At 32.9% G+C, this 14,755-nt stretch overlaps 2 protein-coding genes across 2 annotated transcripts; both read left to right on the forward strand.

Annotated features, from left to right (window-relative positions):
- Positions 1 to 452: 452 nt before the first annotated feature.
- On the forward strand, positions 453 to 8,108 carry LOC111706674 (uncharacterized protein DDB_G0287625-like). Its single transcript, XM_023479585.1, has 7 exons — positions 453 to 484; positions 1,123 to 1,458; positions 1,501 to 1,660; positions 1,787 to 1,852; positions 4,592 to 4,720; positions 5,364 to 6,704; positions 8,082 to 8,108. Exons 1-7 carry the CDS (start codon positions 453 to 455, stop codon positions 8,106 to 8,108), a joined length of 2,091 nt encoding a protein of 696 aa, XP_023335353.1.
- A 1,025-nt stretch (positions 8,109 to 9,133) lies between these two features.
- On the forward strand, positions 9,134 to 12,717 carry LOC111707061 (uncharacterized). The gene is made up of 4 exons (XM_023480063.1): positions 9,134 to 9,359; positions 9,687 to 9,842; positions 10,434 to 10,519; positions 11,603 to 12,717. The coding sequence occupies exons 1-4, from the start codon at positions 9,267 to 9,269 to the stop codon at positions 12,660 to 12,662; spliced, it is 1,395 nt and encodes a 464-aa protein (XP_023335831.1). The 5' UTR covers positions 9,134 to 9,266; the 3' UTR covers positions 12,663 to 12,717.
- Positions 12,718 to 14,755: the final 2,038 nt, after the last annotated feature.

The raw sequence follows: 14,755 nt of genomic DNA on the forward strand, positions 1-14,755 counted from the left end.
GGGGGGGGGGTGTAGGTATAAGGTGAACACTAAACAGGTTTAATACTTGAAGAATGAAGAAAGTAGATGTAAAGGGAGGTATTGGCAATGTTTAATTATATAAACTAGGAACCATGAAATATGTGAGAATAATCAAACATTATAATTTCACAGGTAATAACTCAATTTGTCATAATGTCATCTGTATCCCTTGTTTCTGTATCCCTCATCTCTGTATCCCTTGTCTCTGTATCCCTTGTCTCTGTATTCCTTGTCTCTTCGTCTCTGAATCCCTTGTCTCGTATCCCTTGTCTCTGTATTCCTTGTCTCTGTATTCCTTGTCTCTGTATCCCTCGTCTCTGAATCCTTTGTCTCTGTATCCCTTGTCTCTGTATTCCTTGTCTCTGCATTCCTTGTCACTGTATTCCTTATCTCTGTATCCCTTGTCTCTGTATCCATTGTCTCTTTATCTCATGGCTCTGTTTCTCATGTCTCTGTATCCCTCGTATCTGTATCCCTTGTCTCTGTATTCCTTGTCTCTTTATCCCTTGTCTCTGTATTACTTATCTCTGTATTCTTGTATCTGTATCCCTTGACATTTTATACCCTGTTGTATCTTTTGACTCTGTATCCCTTGTCTCTGTATCTCTTGTCTCTGTATCCCTTGTCTCTGTATCTCTTGTCTCTGTATCCCTTGTCTATCTATCCCTTGTCTCTGTATTAATTATCTATGTATCTCTTGTCTCTGTATTCTTGTATCTGTATCCCTTGACATGTTATACCCTGTTTTATCCTTTGACTCTGTATCACTTGTCTCTGTATCTTTTGGCTCTGTACTCTTGTCTATGAATCCCTTGTCTATGTATCTCTTGTATTTGTATCGATTGTTTCTTTGATCTGTCTCTGTATCACTTGTTTCTGTTTCGTTCATAGCTCTATCATTTACTTTCAGTCAGTGAATAATGCTTATTTGATGATCTTAACAACTTTTTATTTAGATTTGTCATTAATTGTTTGGAAATAAAAGTTTATAGTCTGTAATTTAGTTGGAAATTCATGTTAATCTATAAAGTTTACTCCTGTAATCTATCTGTCTGCATATCAAGGAAATTTCTCTTTTATAAAGTTATAAGAGGTGAAAAGGTCTAGTCAGGAGGTGAAGAGGTCTAGTCAGGAGGTGAAAAGGTCTAGTCAGGAGGTGAAGAGGTCTAGTCAGGAGGTGAAAAGGTCTAGTCAGGAGGTGAAAAGGTCTAGTCAGGAGGTGAAAAGGTCTAGTCAGGAGGTGAAGAGGTCTAGTCAGGAGGTGAAAAGGTCTAGTCAGGAGGTGAAAAGGTCTATTCAGGAGGTGAAGAGGTCTAGTCAGGAGATGAAAAGGTCTAGTCAGGAGGTGAAAAGGTCTAATCAGGAGATGAAGAGGTCTAGTCAGGAGGTGAAAAGGTCTAGTCAGGAGGTGAAGAGGTCTAGTCAGGAGGTGAAAAGGTCTAGTTAGGAGGTGAAAAGGTCTAGTCAGGAGGTGAAAAGGTCTAGTCAGGAGGTGAAAAGGTCTAGTCAGGAGGTGAAAAGGTCTAGTCAGGAGGTGAAAAGGTCTAGTCAGGAGGTAAAAATGTCTAGTCAGGAGGTAAAAAGGTCTAGTCAGAAGATTAAAAGGCCTAGTCATGAGGTGAAAAGGTCTAGTCAGGAGGTGAAAAGGTCTAGCCAGGGGGTGAAAAGGTCTATTCCAGGGGGTGAAAAGGTCTAGTCAGGAGGTGAAAAGGTCTAGTCAGGAGGTGAAAAGGACTATTCCAGGAGGTGAAAAGGTCTATTCCAGGGGGTGAAAAGGTCTAGTCAGGAGGTGAAAAGGTCTAGTCAGGAGGTGAAAAGGTCTAGTCAGGAGGTGAAAAGGTCTAGTCAGGAAGTGAAAAGGTATAGTCAGGAAGTGAAAAGGTCTAGTCAGAAGGGGAAGAATATTTTTAAGAGGTTACGGAGTTTCTAGGAAGCAAGAAAGGTTTAATTCTAGGAAGGTTAATAAGGTTATAGGGAGGAAGGAGGTTACAAGGAGGTTTTATAAAGTTCTAGAAGATAAGGAGGTTTAGGAGCTTCTAGAGTTGTCTTGGACTTGAGGGGGAGGGTAAGATGTATTTAATGAGGTGAGAGAGAGGGATGTGTCTGGTTTTGGGAGGTTTTAAAGGGGGAAAGGGAGGAAGGGGGTTCAAGGAGGTTTATAATGTGATTTAGAGAATTAGAAGGAAGCAGAATATAAAATTCTAAGAATAAGAAAACAAATAAAATAAGAATATATGACTTTAAGAATAATATAGTATAAAGACACAAAAATGTAAGAATAAAACAGAATAAGGGTATATAGTTTTCAGATTAAATAGAACACGGAAATATGGATATGAATGTAAATTTAATAAAAATACACGGATAGATAAAACACGCATAGATAGAAAAAGGATAAATAAATATAAGAATATATGATCAAAAATGAGCTCCAGAATTTATAAGGTCTCAACATAAATGTAAATAGAAAAAGTATACACTCATAGATGAATATCTTCATAGTTTAAGAATACACGGATATGAGGATAAATGGATAGAGGGATAAATGGATAAAAGTATTAATGAATAATAGGCTAAAAGGATGAATGGATAAATGGATATAAGGATAAATGAATAAAAGGATAAATGGTAAGAGAAATGGGCAAAAGGATAAATGTATAAAAGAATAAATGGATAAAAGAATAAATGGATAAAAGAATAAATGGATAAAAGAATAAATGGATAAAGAATAAATGGATAAAAGGAAAAATGGATAAAGGATAAATGGATAAAAGTATAAATGAAAAAAGGAGAAATGGATAAAAAGATAAATGAATAAAAGAAGTATAAATGAATAAAAGGATAAAAGGATAAAATGATGGATGGAAAAATGGATATAAGGATAAATGAATAAAAAGATAAATGGAAGGATGGATAAGTGGATAAATGGACATAAGGATAAATGAATAAAAGGATAGATGGATAAAAAGATAAATGGATAAAAGGATAGATGGATCAATCAAAGGATAAATGGATAAATAGGATAAATATATAAATAAATAAATGGATAAAGGAATAAATGGATATTTGGATATAAGGATAAATCCTACAGATGTACCATATGGATCTGTAGCATGGATGATTAAACGGGAAATCACAAGGAGCTCTGAGCTCTGGTCAGTTTGTGTTGTGTTGTGCCGTAGTTCACATATATATTACGGAGTTCAACTGGACAATCTATATAATAAAGCTCTCTTAGTTTAAATAAAGGATAGGCGATTATATCAATGCAATGAAGACGACTTTTAATTTAATTAACAAGCTTTTTTCGAATTACAAGTTTAAAAGTAATAAAAGAGAAGCTTTTTAATTGAAAGCTTCTCTTGACTTGTATGTTAATGTGTATCCATGCTGTTTAATCAAAATTCGTTTTGATTTTTCTGATATAATCGCCTACCACTGTATATAAATATGTTTGTTCCTCACAGCTGGCCAAACGTCTGGACCAAATTGGTTGACATTTTTTGAGGGAACCTATGAGTACTCCGGGAGTGATAAAACTTATATAGACGGGTGTTACATGACAATTAAGGGATTTCATCAGCGGTGTATTCGTCCAAAATTAAGTTTTTCGGTTTGTCAATCTGAAACAAAACATGATTGAAAAACATGCATTTCTCATTTTGAAAGAACCGTTCGTAACTGCTTACCCGACAAACTAAAATATTTCCTAAATATTGATGTTATGCAACAAGACCTTTTTGGTTCCTATTCCTAAATATTGATGTTATGCAACAGGAACTTTTTGGTTCCAATTCCTAAATATTGATGTTATGCAACAGGACCTTTTTGGTTCCTATTCCTAAATATTAATGTTATGCAACAGGACCTTTTTAGGTCATATTCCTAAATATTAATGTTATGGAACAGGACCTTTTTGGTTCCTATTCCTAGATATTGATGTTATGCAACAGGACCTTTTTGGTTCCTATTCCTAAATATTAATGTTATGCAACAGGACCTTTTTAGGTCATATTCCTAAATATTGATGTTATGCAACAGGACCTTTTTGGTTCCTATTCCTAAATATTGATGTTTTGCAACAGGACCTTTTTGGTTCCTATTCCTAAATATTGATGTTATGCAACAGGACCTTTTTGGTTCCTATTCCTAAATATTAATGTTATGCAACAGGAACTTTTTGGTTCCTATTCCTAAATATTAATGTTATGGAACAGGAACTTTTTGGTTCCTATTCCTAAATATTGATGTTATGCAACCGGACCTTTTTGGTTCCTATTTCTAATTATTCTAAGTTATACAATTGTATTGTAATTGGCTAATACAAATGTAAAAAAAAACTCTTCTGTCTATTCTGAAATAAGCTTTAATAAAGACCAAAGACGCTCTCAGGCAAAGATAGCAGATTTTGCCAATTACTCCTTTTACACTTAAACTAGAAAGTGTTGCGACACTTAAAAGTCGAGAAAAATCTTTAGACGAACTTTATCTGAGTGTCTTGTATATTCTAATTTCGGAGTAATATTAAATGGATAGTTATTAAATTTTAAGGACTTTAAAATGTATTTAGGTGCTTGTTCTATCAGATAATATGATTGGGAATAAAAGGTTTGATGAAAACCTGATGTTGTATCAGATAGATAAACAGATAGAGAGTTTAAAGATCAGACTACAAAGAAAACAAAAACTTCTTTCCAAGGTATTTTCTAACCCAAAAAAACTATAAAATATGAAAAGTTATTTCAGAGTAAAGGGTCTGTAAGCGTAATTACAAGTGCCCCTCTGTATAAAAATGGCAATGCCTGATTAACGGCGGTATCTAGCTTTGTCTGATCAAGTATTTGAATTAGATATTAATGTTTATAATTTTGAAAACTGATTATTTTCAATTGTGGTTTCTTTATAATAGCGACTGCAAACTTCAAGAATTAAGGATTAAATACTTCTAATCTTCTTTCTCTATAATTAAAAGGATTAAATACTTGTTAACAAAATCTTCCACATTATCACTCCTGTATGCCGAGTCCATTAGATCCAATCAGGGTTCAGTCATGTGTTTGCTGTTTATTCTGAACCAATAGGAAAGGGGGTAACGTCTATCTTTCTATCTAGCTCATTATCCAATTAGCAGTAAATGGAAATATTTACTTCTACTGAATCAGACTATTGATCAGATAAAAGTTTAATTCAAGGGTATCATTGTGAATTGGGAATTCCCTTTAACAGGATAAATGGTTTTTGTATTTAATTGAGGTTTTATTTTAAGTAATTAAATTTAAATCTGTTAATATTATACAAAACTTTAACAATTTTCTGAATATTAAGATACAATTATTTTTAAGGTGATAAATCGACAGCAGCGGTTGATTGAAAAGCAAAGATTAATCATAAAGCATTTGTATTCAAGTATTTATCAATCTAATATCAACCAAACATCAACTCCACTACACAACAAGTCAACCTATTTTCCTAAAAACTACCTGGAAACACAACCTTCAAGTCTACCTCAATTTTGGGTCAACAAAGAATTACCAACGAAGTCAACCATAAACAATATTGTCGTTCAAAATAGTAATAATCCCAACCTGTTATCCAATCCTTCTGATGTACAGTTAAACAATCTGACCAACCTGTTATCCAATCCTTCTGATGTACAGTTAAACAATCCAGCCAACCAGTTAACTAATCCTTCCGCTGTACAGTTAAACAATCTGACCAACCTGTTATCCAATCCTTCTTCTGTACAGTTATACAATCTGACAAACCAGTTAACTAAGCCTTCTGCTGTACAGTTAAACAATCCAGCCAACCTGTTATCCAATCCTTCTGCTGTACAGTTAAACAATCTGACCAACCAGTTAACTAATCCTTCCGCTGTACAGTTAAACAATCTGACCAACCAGTTAACTAATCCTTCTGCTGTACAGTTAAACAATCCAGCCAACCTGTTATCCAATCCTTCCACTGTACAGTTAAACAATCTGACCAACCAGTTAACTAATCCTTCTGCTGTACAGTTGAACAATCTGACCAACCAGTTAACTAATCCTTCTGCTGTACAGTTAAACAATCCAGCCAACCTGTTATCCAATCCTTCCACTGTACAGTTAAACAATCTGACCAACCAGTTAACTAATCCTTCTGCTGTACAGTTGAACAATCTGACCAACCAGTTAACTAATCCTTCTGCTGTACACCTTAACAATCCTTCTGCTGTACACACAAACAATCCATCCAACCAGTTAACTAATCCTTCTGCTGTACAGTTAGACAATCCATCCAACCAGTTAACTAATCCTTCTGTTGTACACCTTAACAATCCTGCCAATGTACACCCGAACAATCCAGCCAACCAGTTACTCAATCCTTCTGCTGTCTTACCAACAAATAACTCCAAGTTGAAACCAAGCAACCAAGTAGTAACAGATCAAAATAAACAATTGTCCAACCATCTTCTTCTTGAAAAAGTTAACAATTCTCTAGAACCATCAAGTAAAGAATTAATCAATCAACCATCTACTAAACACCTGGATGATTTGTCTATTAAACAATTGAATCATTTACAATCCAGTCAGCCTATTGATCTTCTTCCAAGCAAACCTACTCAAATACCTAAAGATAATCTTGATGAGCATATTGATAGAGATGAGTACGTTTCTGATAACGATGATGATGACGAATATGTTAATGATGAAAATGAGGAGGATGATGATGATGATGATGATAGTGATGATATGTCTGGATCCAGTTATTACACTCTATCTGAGTCTGAAGAATCAGGTTCTTGGCAGGATTATAACAATAATTCGGCCCTAAGGACAGGTTCGAAGTATATTTGTATTTTGTGTATTATCTCCTCATTTACTTATCAATTTATTATTGGATAATATTACAAATTATAAAGCTTATTAGTAATTATACTTTACCGTTCTCCTGTGTTTTTGCATTTGAGTTTTAATTGAGTCATTTAATTCTATTTTTTTTTTTATCTGGAACATTACACAAATTTTGTGCATAAAAGTTTAATATAAATCCAATTAATGATAATCTTTAATGCAGACTAATGGGAATTATCATTTTTAGTTGGCGAGATTTTTGATTCTGAAGAGGACATATTGTTTAACGGGTTTGGAGTGAATCCTTTCTTCTCTACCGGTAAGAATTGGATTCCTATTTTTTTTAGTGATGGGGGGGATTCCATTTATCCTATTTTATTGATGTTTATCTATAAAAAAAACTGTCCCTGAAGGGAATTTTATGATTTTCAAAACAGGAGATTATGTTTCCACCCTCCATCATTCTAAATTATGAACAATTGTTTAATTACATTTGATTTGTAAAATATATGGTTTGTGGTGGGACTGAGTAGTATGACGAGTTGTTGACAATCTACGGATCTTTAACCAGAAAATTAAATAGAATTAACATCGTATATCTTTAGTTACGCTTGAGTTCACCCTGCTGTATGTATCTTGTACCAGGCCCGCCCTACTCACCGCTATTCCCCGCCCATTTCTTGCTTACAGGGTGTCTCAAAGAAAAAATTAGATTCTGTATGAAAGATATAGAGAGCCCCTTAAATCTGTGGAATAGGAAGTCGACATTGGAGAATTTTTAAGGATATTGAAAGCAAATACACACTACACAGTTGTCTCATTCATGGGATTATTTTGAGGTTGATTTTGAGTCATTTATTAAGTGCAAAAGTCATCTTTGCATTTAATAGTTTCATAGGAAACATTATATTATTGTACTTTAAAGATTGCTGCGTACATGTTTACCCACTGAAATGAGACTTCAGAGACGATTGTTCGGAATTTATTCGATCTTTTATCTTACATTTCAGCCCAGCTTCCCTTCAGCTGTAAACTTATTTTTTTATTGACAAATCATTTAGTTGGTAATTAAAAGACTAATTATTTATAGCACAACACTAAAATAACATTTGTGGATCTTTATATTTAATAAGTTTTGGTTAAAGTTTTATCCTACGTGGGTAACCCTGTATTATTATTTCATTATGTTTTATACTTTGACTTTTATTTTCTAAAATGTTGCAGGATCATGTATTCTGGGACACCCTGTAAACTAAGAAATGCATTTAATAATCTGATGTTGTGAATATGGGAAAGATGTTGGAAAGATAATATGACAGTTCACAATTAAACAGAATTCATAGTTTGAAATATATAAGATCTACGACATCGGGTCGCAAAGATTTTGGGGTTATAAAATCAGAGTTTGCGGCAAAAACTCAATTCCTTTCCACTAAAAGACTATGTATAGTTAAAATAAAAAAAAAACATAATTCGCCATTTAAGTCTCATGCTTTTTGGGTAACCTTGTATATTTGCTCTAAAATATTATTGTCGCCGCAGGGGGGGGGGGGGCGGTGGCAATGATTTTACATTTTTTTTCTTCTAGATGAAGAGGTTGGGATGGATAAAGTTGAGAGTAGACGGAAAGTGCTCCTGGAGAAAGAAAATAAACAGGAAAAGGAAACCACAGTTTGGAAAGTATTGAAGAACGGAGAAGAGGAGGAAAAAGAAAATATAGAGGAGGGAAATAGAAAAGATAACAGTAAGATTAAACTGCCAAAAAGAAAAGATGAAATGGTAAAGGAGTATTCTAATGGAGTGATCGAATTATCAAAGAATGAAGAAGATATGGTAAAGGAGTGTTCTTATGGAGTGATCGAATTATTAAACAATGAAGAAGATATGGTAAAGCAGTATTCTAATGGAGTGATCGAATTATCAAACAATGAAGAAGATATGGTAAAGGAGTGTTCTAATGAAGTGACCGAATTATCAAACAATGAAGAAGATATGGTAAAGAAGTGTTCTAATGGAGTGATCGAATTATCAAACAATGAAGAAGATATGGTAACGAAGTATTCTAACGGAGTGATCGAATTATCAAACAATGAAAAAGATATGGTAAAGGAGTATTCTAACGGAGTGATCGAATTATCAAACAATGAATTGATTAAGAACACAAAAAAGCCCGAATGTGAAGTAATAAGTCAAAATGAAAATAAACAGGAAGCAGAAAATGAGGAAAATGAATTAAAAACATTATATAATGAACAATTATTAAAAGGAAAAAATATGTCAATTTTTGAAAATTCTAAAGAAGAAAAATATAAAGAGCAAACAAGGAAGGAAGAGAAAACTTTCGTGTGGCAAACGAATACAGAACATATCTCAACAAGACAGACAACGAACACAGAAAATGATAAAAAGATGGATGATAGAGACCTCAGACGTAAACAAACCACTGAAATAACTGAAATAACTGAAAACAAGGATATTTCATTAAAACACTCAGTATCAAAGGTTAATACTTGATTTTGTAAAATGGGACTATAAAGATTAATCATTTTGTAAACTGGGACTATAAAGATTAATTATTTTGTAAACTGGGACTATAAAGATTAACTGCTTTCTAAACTGGGACTATAAAGATTAATTAGGCAACAAATTAAAGTATGTATTTAAAAAAGTTAACATTTGACAAGATATGAAAATATGAAAAAAGTCAAAACTAGGATGTGGATACTGAATAAACTTTCATTCTATTCTTTCAATGGCTCATCAAATACAAAACCTGGATGATTTTAATTTGAATCTTTTTCATTTTGAGATTATAAAGGTTTTCTTTAGAGTTGGTTTGGAAGTCTTCAAAATCTGTCAATGCTATCGAAGAAACCTGTTTCTGAGTCCCTAAAAACCCCCTGGAGTCCCTGGAAACATATCTGGTATCCTTCAACCCCTAGAGCTCTTTCCCTCACTCCTTGCAAATCTTTAGATGTTTTGCAGGTAATATTCAAACCTATGTAATAACTAGTTATAACTGAATATTAACTAATATCCTCAAATCTGTTTTTAAAGGAATTCAGCCCTAAATCTTTGCAACCTTATGTCGAAGACCTTTGATATTTCAAACTAAGAATTCTGTTAAATATAAAAATCCAAGTTTAATCTTTTCAATTTGTTTTTGTCAGAAAGGAACTGAGTTTTTGTCACAAACTCAAATTGTCTAATCCCTATATCTTTACAATCTGATGATGTAAACCTTTGATATTTCAAACTTAGATTATTTGATCATAGTTTGGAATATATCAGGTCTACTACATTGGATTGCAAAGATATAGGAATTATTAAATCAGAGTTTGTGGCTATGACTCAACTCTTTTGTTGGCACAACTAAATATTGTTTCAGATTTCTAATAGACTTTGCTGTACACAGTTTCAGTTGAAAAAAAACAAATACTAAGATTTATAATACAATTTACAATAAGTTTTGAAGTTCAAGTTGCCCCAGCGAACCTTACAAATAAACTGCTGAAATATTAATTTTGAATTAAAAGCAGTTTCAAGCATTATTTAATATGTTTTTATAATGTTTAGTGTGAAGAAATTGTAGCTGAAGATGAGAAAACAGAAGCAAATCTGTTCCAGAGAAATAGATATAAAGGATTCCTAATCAAAAATAGGTAAACAAATATCCTAACAGCAGACGACTTAATAAGTTAATTTTTATTATTATTATTATTATCATCAGAACTTGATTACATAGGTCTCGACTAATTATGACTAGATCCCAAATTATTTGATTCAATCGGTCTTCGAACTGGATAAATTCAGACTTGACATATTAGGACTTTTTAAGATAAGACTTGATTATTATTATTATCATCAGTAAGGGATAAGTTAGAACTTGATTACATAGGTCTCGACTAATTATGACTAGATCCCAAATTATTTGATTCAATCGGTCTTCGAACTGGATAAATTCAGACTTGAAATATTAGGACTTGATAAGATAATACTTGATTAAGGAGACTTAAAGCATAGAACTCGATTAATCAGAACTTAAAGGGTCTTGATTAATTATTAAAAGGATATGATGTATTCGGACTTGACATATTGGACTTGATAAGATAATACTTGATTAAGAAGACTTAAAGCATAGAACTCGATTAGTCAAGACTTAAAGGGTCTTGATTAATTATTAAAAGGATATGATGTATTCGGACTTAATTTAATAGTACTTGATTGATTAGGACATAATCAAATATCTATGGCATATGCCTTGTTTATAAACTGCATGAGGCTTTACTATAAAGGACTTAATTGTATAATAGCTGAAGTGCCCGGCGTTGCTCGTAAAATAAAAAAAATTGGAAAAAAATTAAATTTTTGAATGGGTTCCCTCAACAATGTCAACCCATTTGACGTTTGGCCGGCTATAACATATATATATATATATGTATGATAGAAGAGCTTTATTTTAGAAAAACAAATTTCTAATTTGTTTAGCCTTCGTCACCCCCGGGTACCCATGGGTTTCCTAAAAAAAATTCAGCCAATTCGGTCCGTCTGTTTGGAAACCTATAGGCCATAGATAACATATACACATACATACACCCTAATATATGTATATGAGCGAAGAGCTTTGTCATATATATACATTGTATATATATATATATATATACCGGGTATATAGGACTTAATGTACAGATTAGATATGTATACATAATGACTCGATTTTATAGAATTTAATTGTTATTATTTAGGCGAAGAAGAAGAACAAATATATCAAGTTGTCAGAGTATGTTGGACCTGTCGGAGAGAACTTGGAGCGATAATTCGTCCTGCTCCGCGAACCCGTCCTTCAACTGTCAATCGTCCTGTATAGGACAGTCTACCTGCTTGAGAACAATTAGTACGTCCTATACTGATACTGATTTAAGTTACGAACCCACGGCGGGTTCTATTTTTTTCTCAAATATTTGTTCAGACACGTCTACTATCTCCTGTAATGAATTTGCACCGTCTCTGCACACTTCTCAAGATTATCATGGAGAAATAAAGTATGATAATAAAACTAGCCAGAACGGTAATCATGATCTTTGGGAGACAGAAGACTCTGAAGAACAAGGTAAAAAGTGTGCCGATAAACATGGAAAAAAACCTGTAGAATCCTGTGAAACAGAAACTAGTGCATTGGTAGAATCTGGAAAAACAGACAAATCTGAGAAAAAAGTACCAAGAGAATCAGAAAACAAAGAAAAAATTGAAATCCGAAACACGAGAGAATTAAACTATTCTGCACATTCCTTAGATCTATGTACTCCTAGAGAACCCGGAGATCAAGAAGATTTCAAAGAAACTGGACAACTCGAGAAAGCTTTTATAGAACCAAGACTACTAGGCGAACTAAGAGAACCAGTAGAACTTCAAACATCAGGAAAACAAGATGAATCAGGAGAAAATCAAGGAAAATTAGGAGAACATGGAGATCCAAGAAAAAATGGAGAACCAAGAGAAACAGAAGAGCCAGCAGCATTCAAAGAATCTTTAGAACTTTTCGAGGAACGTGAAGAAGAAGAAAAGTTAAAAGAGCCAGAAACCCCAAGAGCAAAGACAGAAATAAAACAACAATTGGAACTGGAAAACCAAGAGGAACCAACAGAACCTTTTAGAATTGTTAAACCTGTTAAGCCTGGTTCAGGGTTGAGAAGTTTAAACCACTCTGATAGTTTCGTTCTTAACACTACTCTGCGAAGCTTAGCTAGTCCTCGGAGACGATTGATTCTACGTCCTAAAGACGTCAAGGCTAAAAGGCAGAAATAAAAATTTGCAAAGGAATTGAATTTTTGCCACAAACTCTGGTTTTCTAATCCCTATATCTGTGCAACCCTATGTCGTAGACACTTGATATTTTAAACTATGAATTCTGTGAGATCAAAGTGTCTAAGCTTGAAATATCAAAGTTTGCAAAAATAAAGGCATGAGAAAGTTTGATTTTGTTGCAAAAACTCAGTTTCTTTAGATTTTTTCTACCCACCATGCAATTAGAATGCTTAGATTTTTTATTTTTGTAATGAAAATTGTACCTTTATATTGTACAATGTATAATTTATCTATATGGATAAAAAGGATGATGTGACTTAAAGAGAAAAATTTATAAATGTAGCTTTTGCTATTTCAAAACATGAATTCATGTCGGGAAATTTAGAATAAGAAATTATGATTTTTTTGTTTGTAAAATAAAATTATTGGTTTTTCCTTAGAGTTAGAAATATCCTTTATAAAGTTATAGTCAAATATTATAGGGTATTTAGGGTTTTTGGTTTTGAATTTAAAAAAAATAAGTTTATGGCGTTACAGAAACAGGTGGAAATATTTCATGTTTGTCCTAAATAAAAATTAAGTTTTCAAATCTTGCCTGAATTCACTTGTAATTTTGAGGATTATTCTCAACACAACAAAAATAGATAAATACATGTATTTTATATCTTTAACTGTTCAGCATCTCAAATATATTCTATTTTAAGCTTCCTTTACGCAAACTGCAGGACCTAGACCACTTCAAAAAACTGAAAAATTTTAATACTGAGTAAGATACAGAGACCCTTAAAATGAAATTCCTTGTGTTTTGTGTATTTCTGCAGATCAAAATCTTGAATTTAACTTTAAAAATCTGTTGTATCTTACTTAAATCTGAGAATTTAAGAGTTAGTTAAGAGTTTTGTTCTCCAGTTACGGTAAAGGAACCTTGGAAAAGGTTTAATTTTGAGATTAATAGTTTGTAAACGATATAAAATACTAATAATTTGTAAATTTTGTTTAGAGTAAAGATTACAAAGTGAATTCAGGCGAGCTTTGAAAAACTTGATTTTCTTTTTAAGCTCTTCATGAAATATTTTAACTTAGCGTGAAACTCTTACTTTACCATCATAGAATAACGTCATACTTTTTTGTTAGATGAGCTCTAAAAACCGTAATGACATATTTATCTATAGTGTATGTTTAGGGAAAGTTCAAAGCATGTTTTAAGTGTCGTCGTGTCGTGTCATGTCGTCTTTTAAGTGTCGTCGTCTTCAGTTTTTATAATTTTTGAAAGTTTATAAAATCATACAGATACAGAACCCAGAAAGGATGAGACTTCAGAGACGATTGTTCGGATTTTTTTTAGTCCGTTTTCTTGCATTTAGGGTTACTTGTATGGAAAAACTGTCTTAATCATTTAGTAAACCATCAAATTAGTCACTTGAATGCAGAAACCAAAAATCAAGCTTTAACTGTTCTATTTTTACAGATTCGGGAGTTTTTACAGACTGATCATTTTTGGGTAACCCTGGAAGTTATAAAGGTGTTTTGGTTCAACCCTAACACGGTCATGGTTGGGAAGGGGAAATGTGATGACACTTCTCAAATTTTACTTAGAACACAAATGATTTTTAAATTAACAAAATTTTAAATGATTTACTGATGACATGCAGGCATAAACATTGTTAAATCCATTTTTTTAAGTCCCGATACCCCCCCTCCCCTCTAAGTTAAGCCACCTCTGTATCTGAGTTTTTCTACCTGAGAATTGCTGATTTTCAAGTTTGATTTTTCAATAATGTAACTTGCAGATTTTAATATGGCAAAATCTTCCTTTTTTGTAACTCTGATAAAGGTTTCAAGGGAAATGTTTGCAGTAATGTGTTGTGAATCGATCATGAAACTTTTTAAATGGAGGGCAATATAGATATTCCTTTGGACAGTGCAAGACATTAAATATGGATTTGACTCCAATAAGACAGGAGGTTATTTGTGAACATTTACATGCTGATAATAAATAATAAATAAAATAAAGAATGCAGAAAAGGATTTCAACAGGAATTCTGTTGTCTTCGATGAAATATAGTTTCTCTGAGGAAATATTGTTTTTTCCG

The sequence above is a fragment of the Eurytemora carolleeae genome, unplaced genomic scaffold, assembly GCF_000591075.1.
Source record: "Eurytemora carolleeae unplaced genomic scaffold, Eaff_2.0 scaffold52, whole genome shotgun sequence".
Classification (NCBI taxonomy): domain Eukaryota; kingdom Metazoa; phylum Arthropoda; class Copepoda; order Calanoida; family Temoridae; genus Eurytemora; species Eurytemora carolleeae.

Bases quoted from the DNA above. Each gene is read 5' to 3' on its own strand.
- LOC111706674 (XM_023479585.1), top strand. From the start codon at position 453: ATGGCTCTGTTTCTCATGTCTCTGTATCCCTC. The intron at 1,853-4,591 runs GTGAAAAGGTCT...AAATGTATTTAG, and splicing joins TGAAAAGGTCTAGTCAGGAG to GTGCTTGTTCTATCAGATAA. The intron at 6,705-8,081 runs GTTAATGATGAA...AAAATGTTGCAG, and splicing joins ACGATGATGATGACGAATAT to GATCATGTATTCTGGGACAC.
- LOC111707061 (XM_023480063.1), top strand. From the start codon at position 9,267: ATGGATGATAGAGACCTCAGACGTAAACAAACCACTGAAATAACTGAA. The intron at 9,843-10,433 runs GTAATATTCAAA...TATAATGTTTAG, and splicing joins AATCTTTAGATGTTTTGCAG to TGTGAAGAAATTGTAGCTGA. The intron at 10,520-11,602 runs GTAAACAAATAT...GTTATTATTTAG, and splicing joins GGATTCCTAATCAAAAATAG to GCGAAGAAGAAGAACAAATA.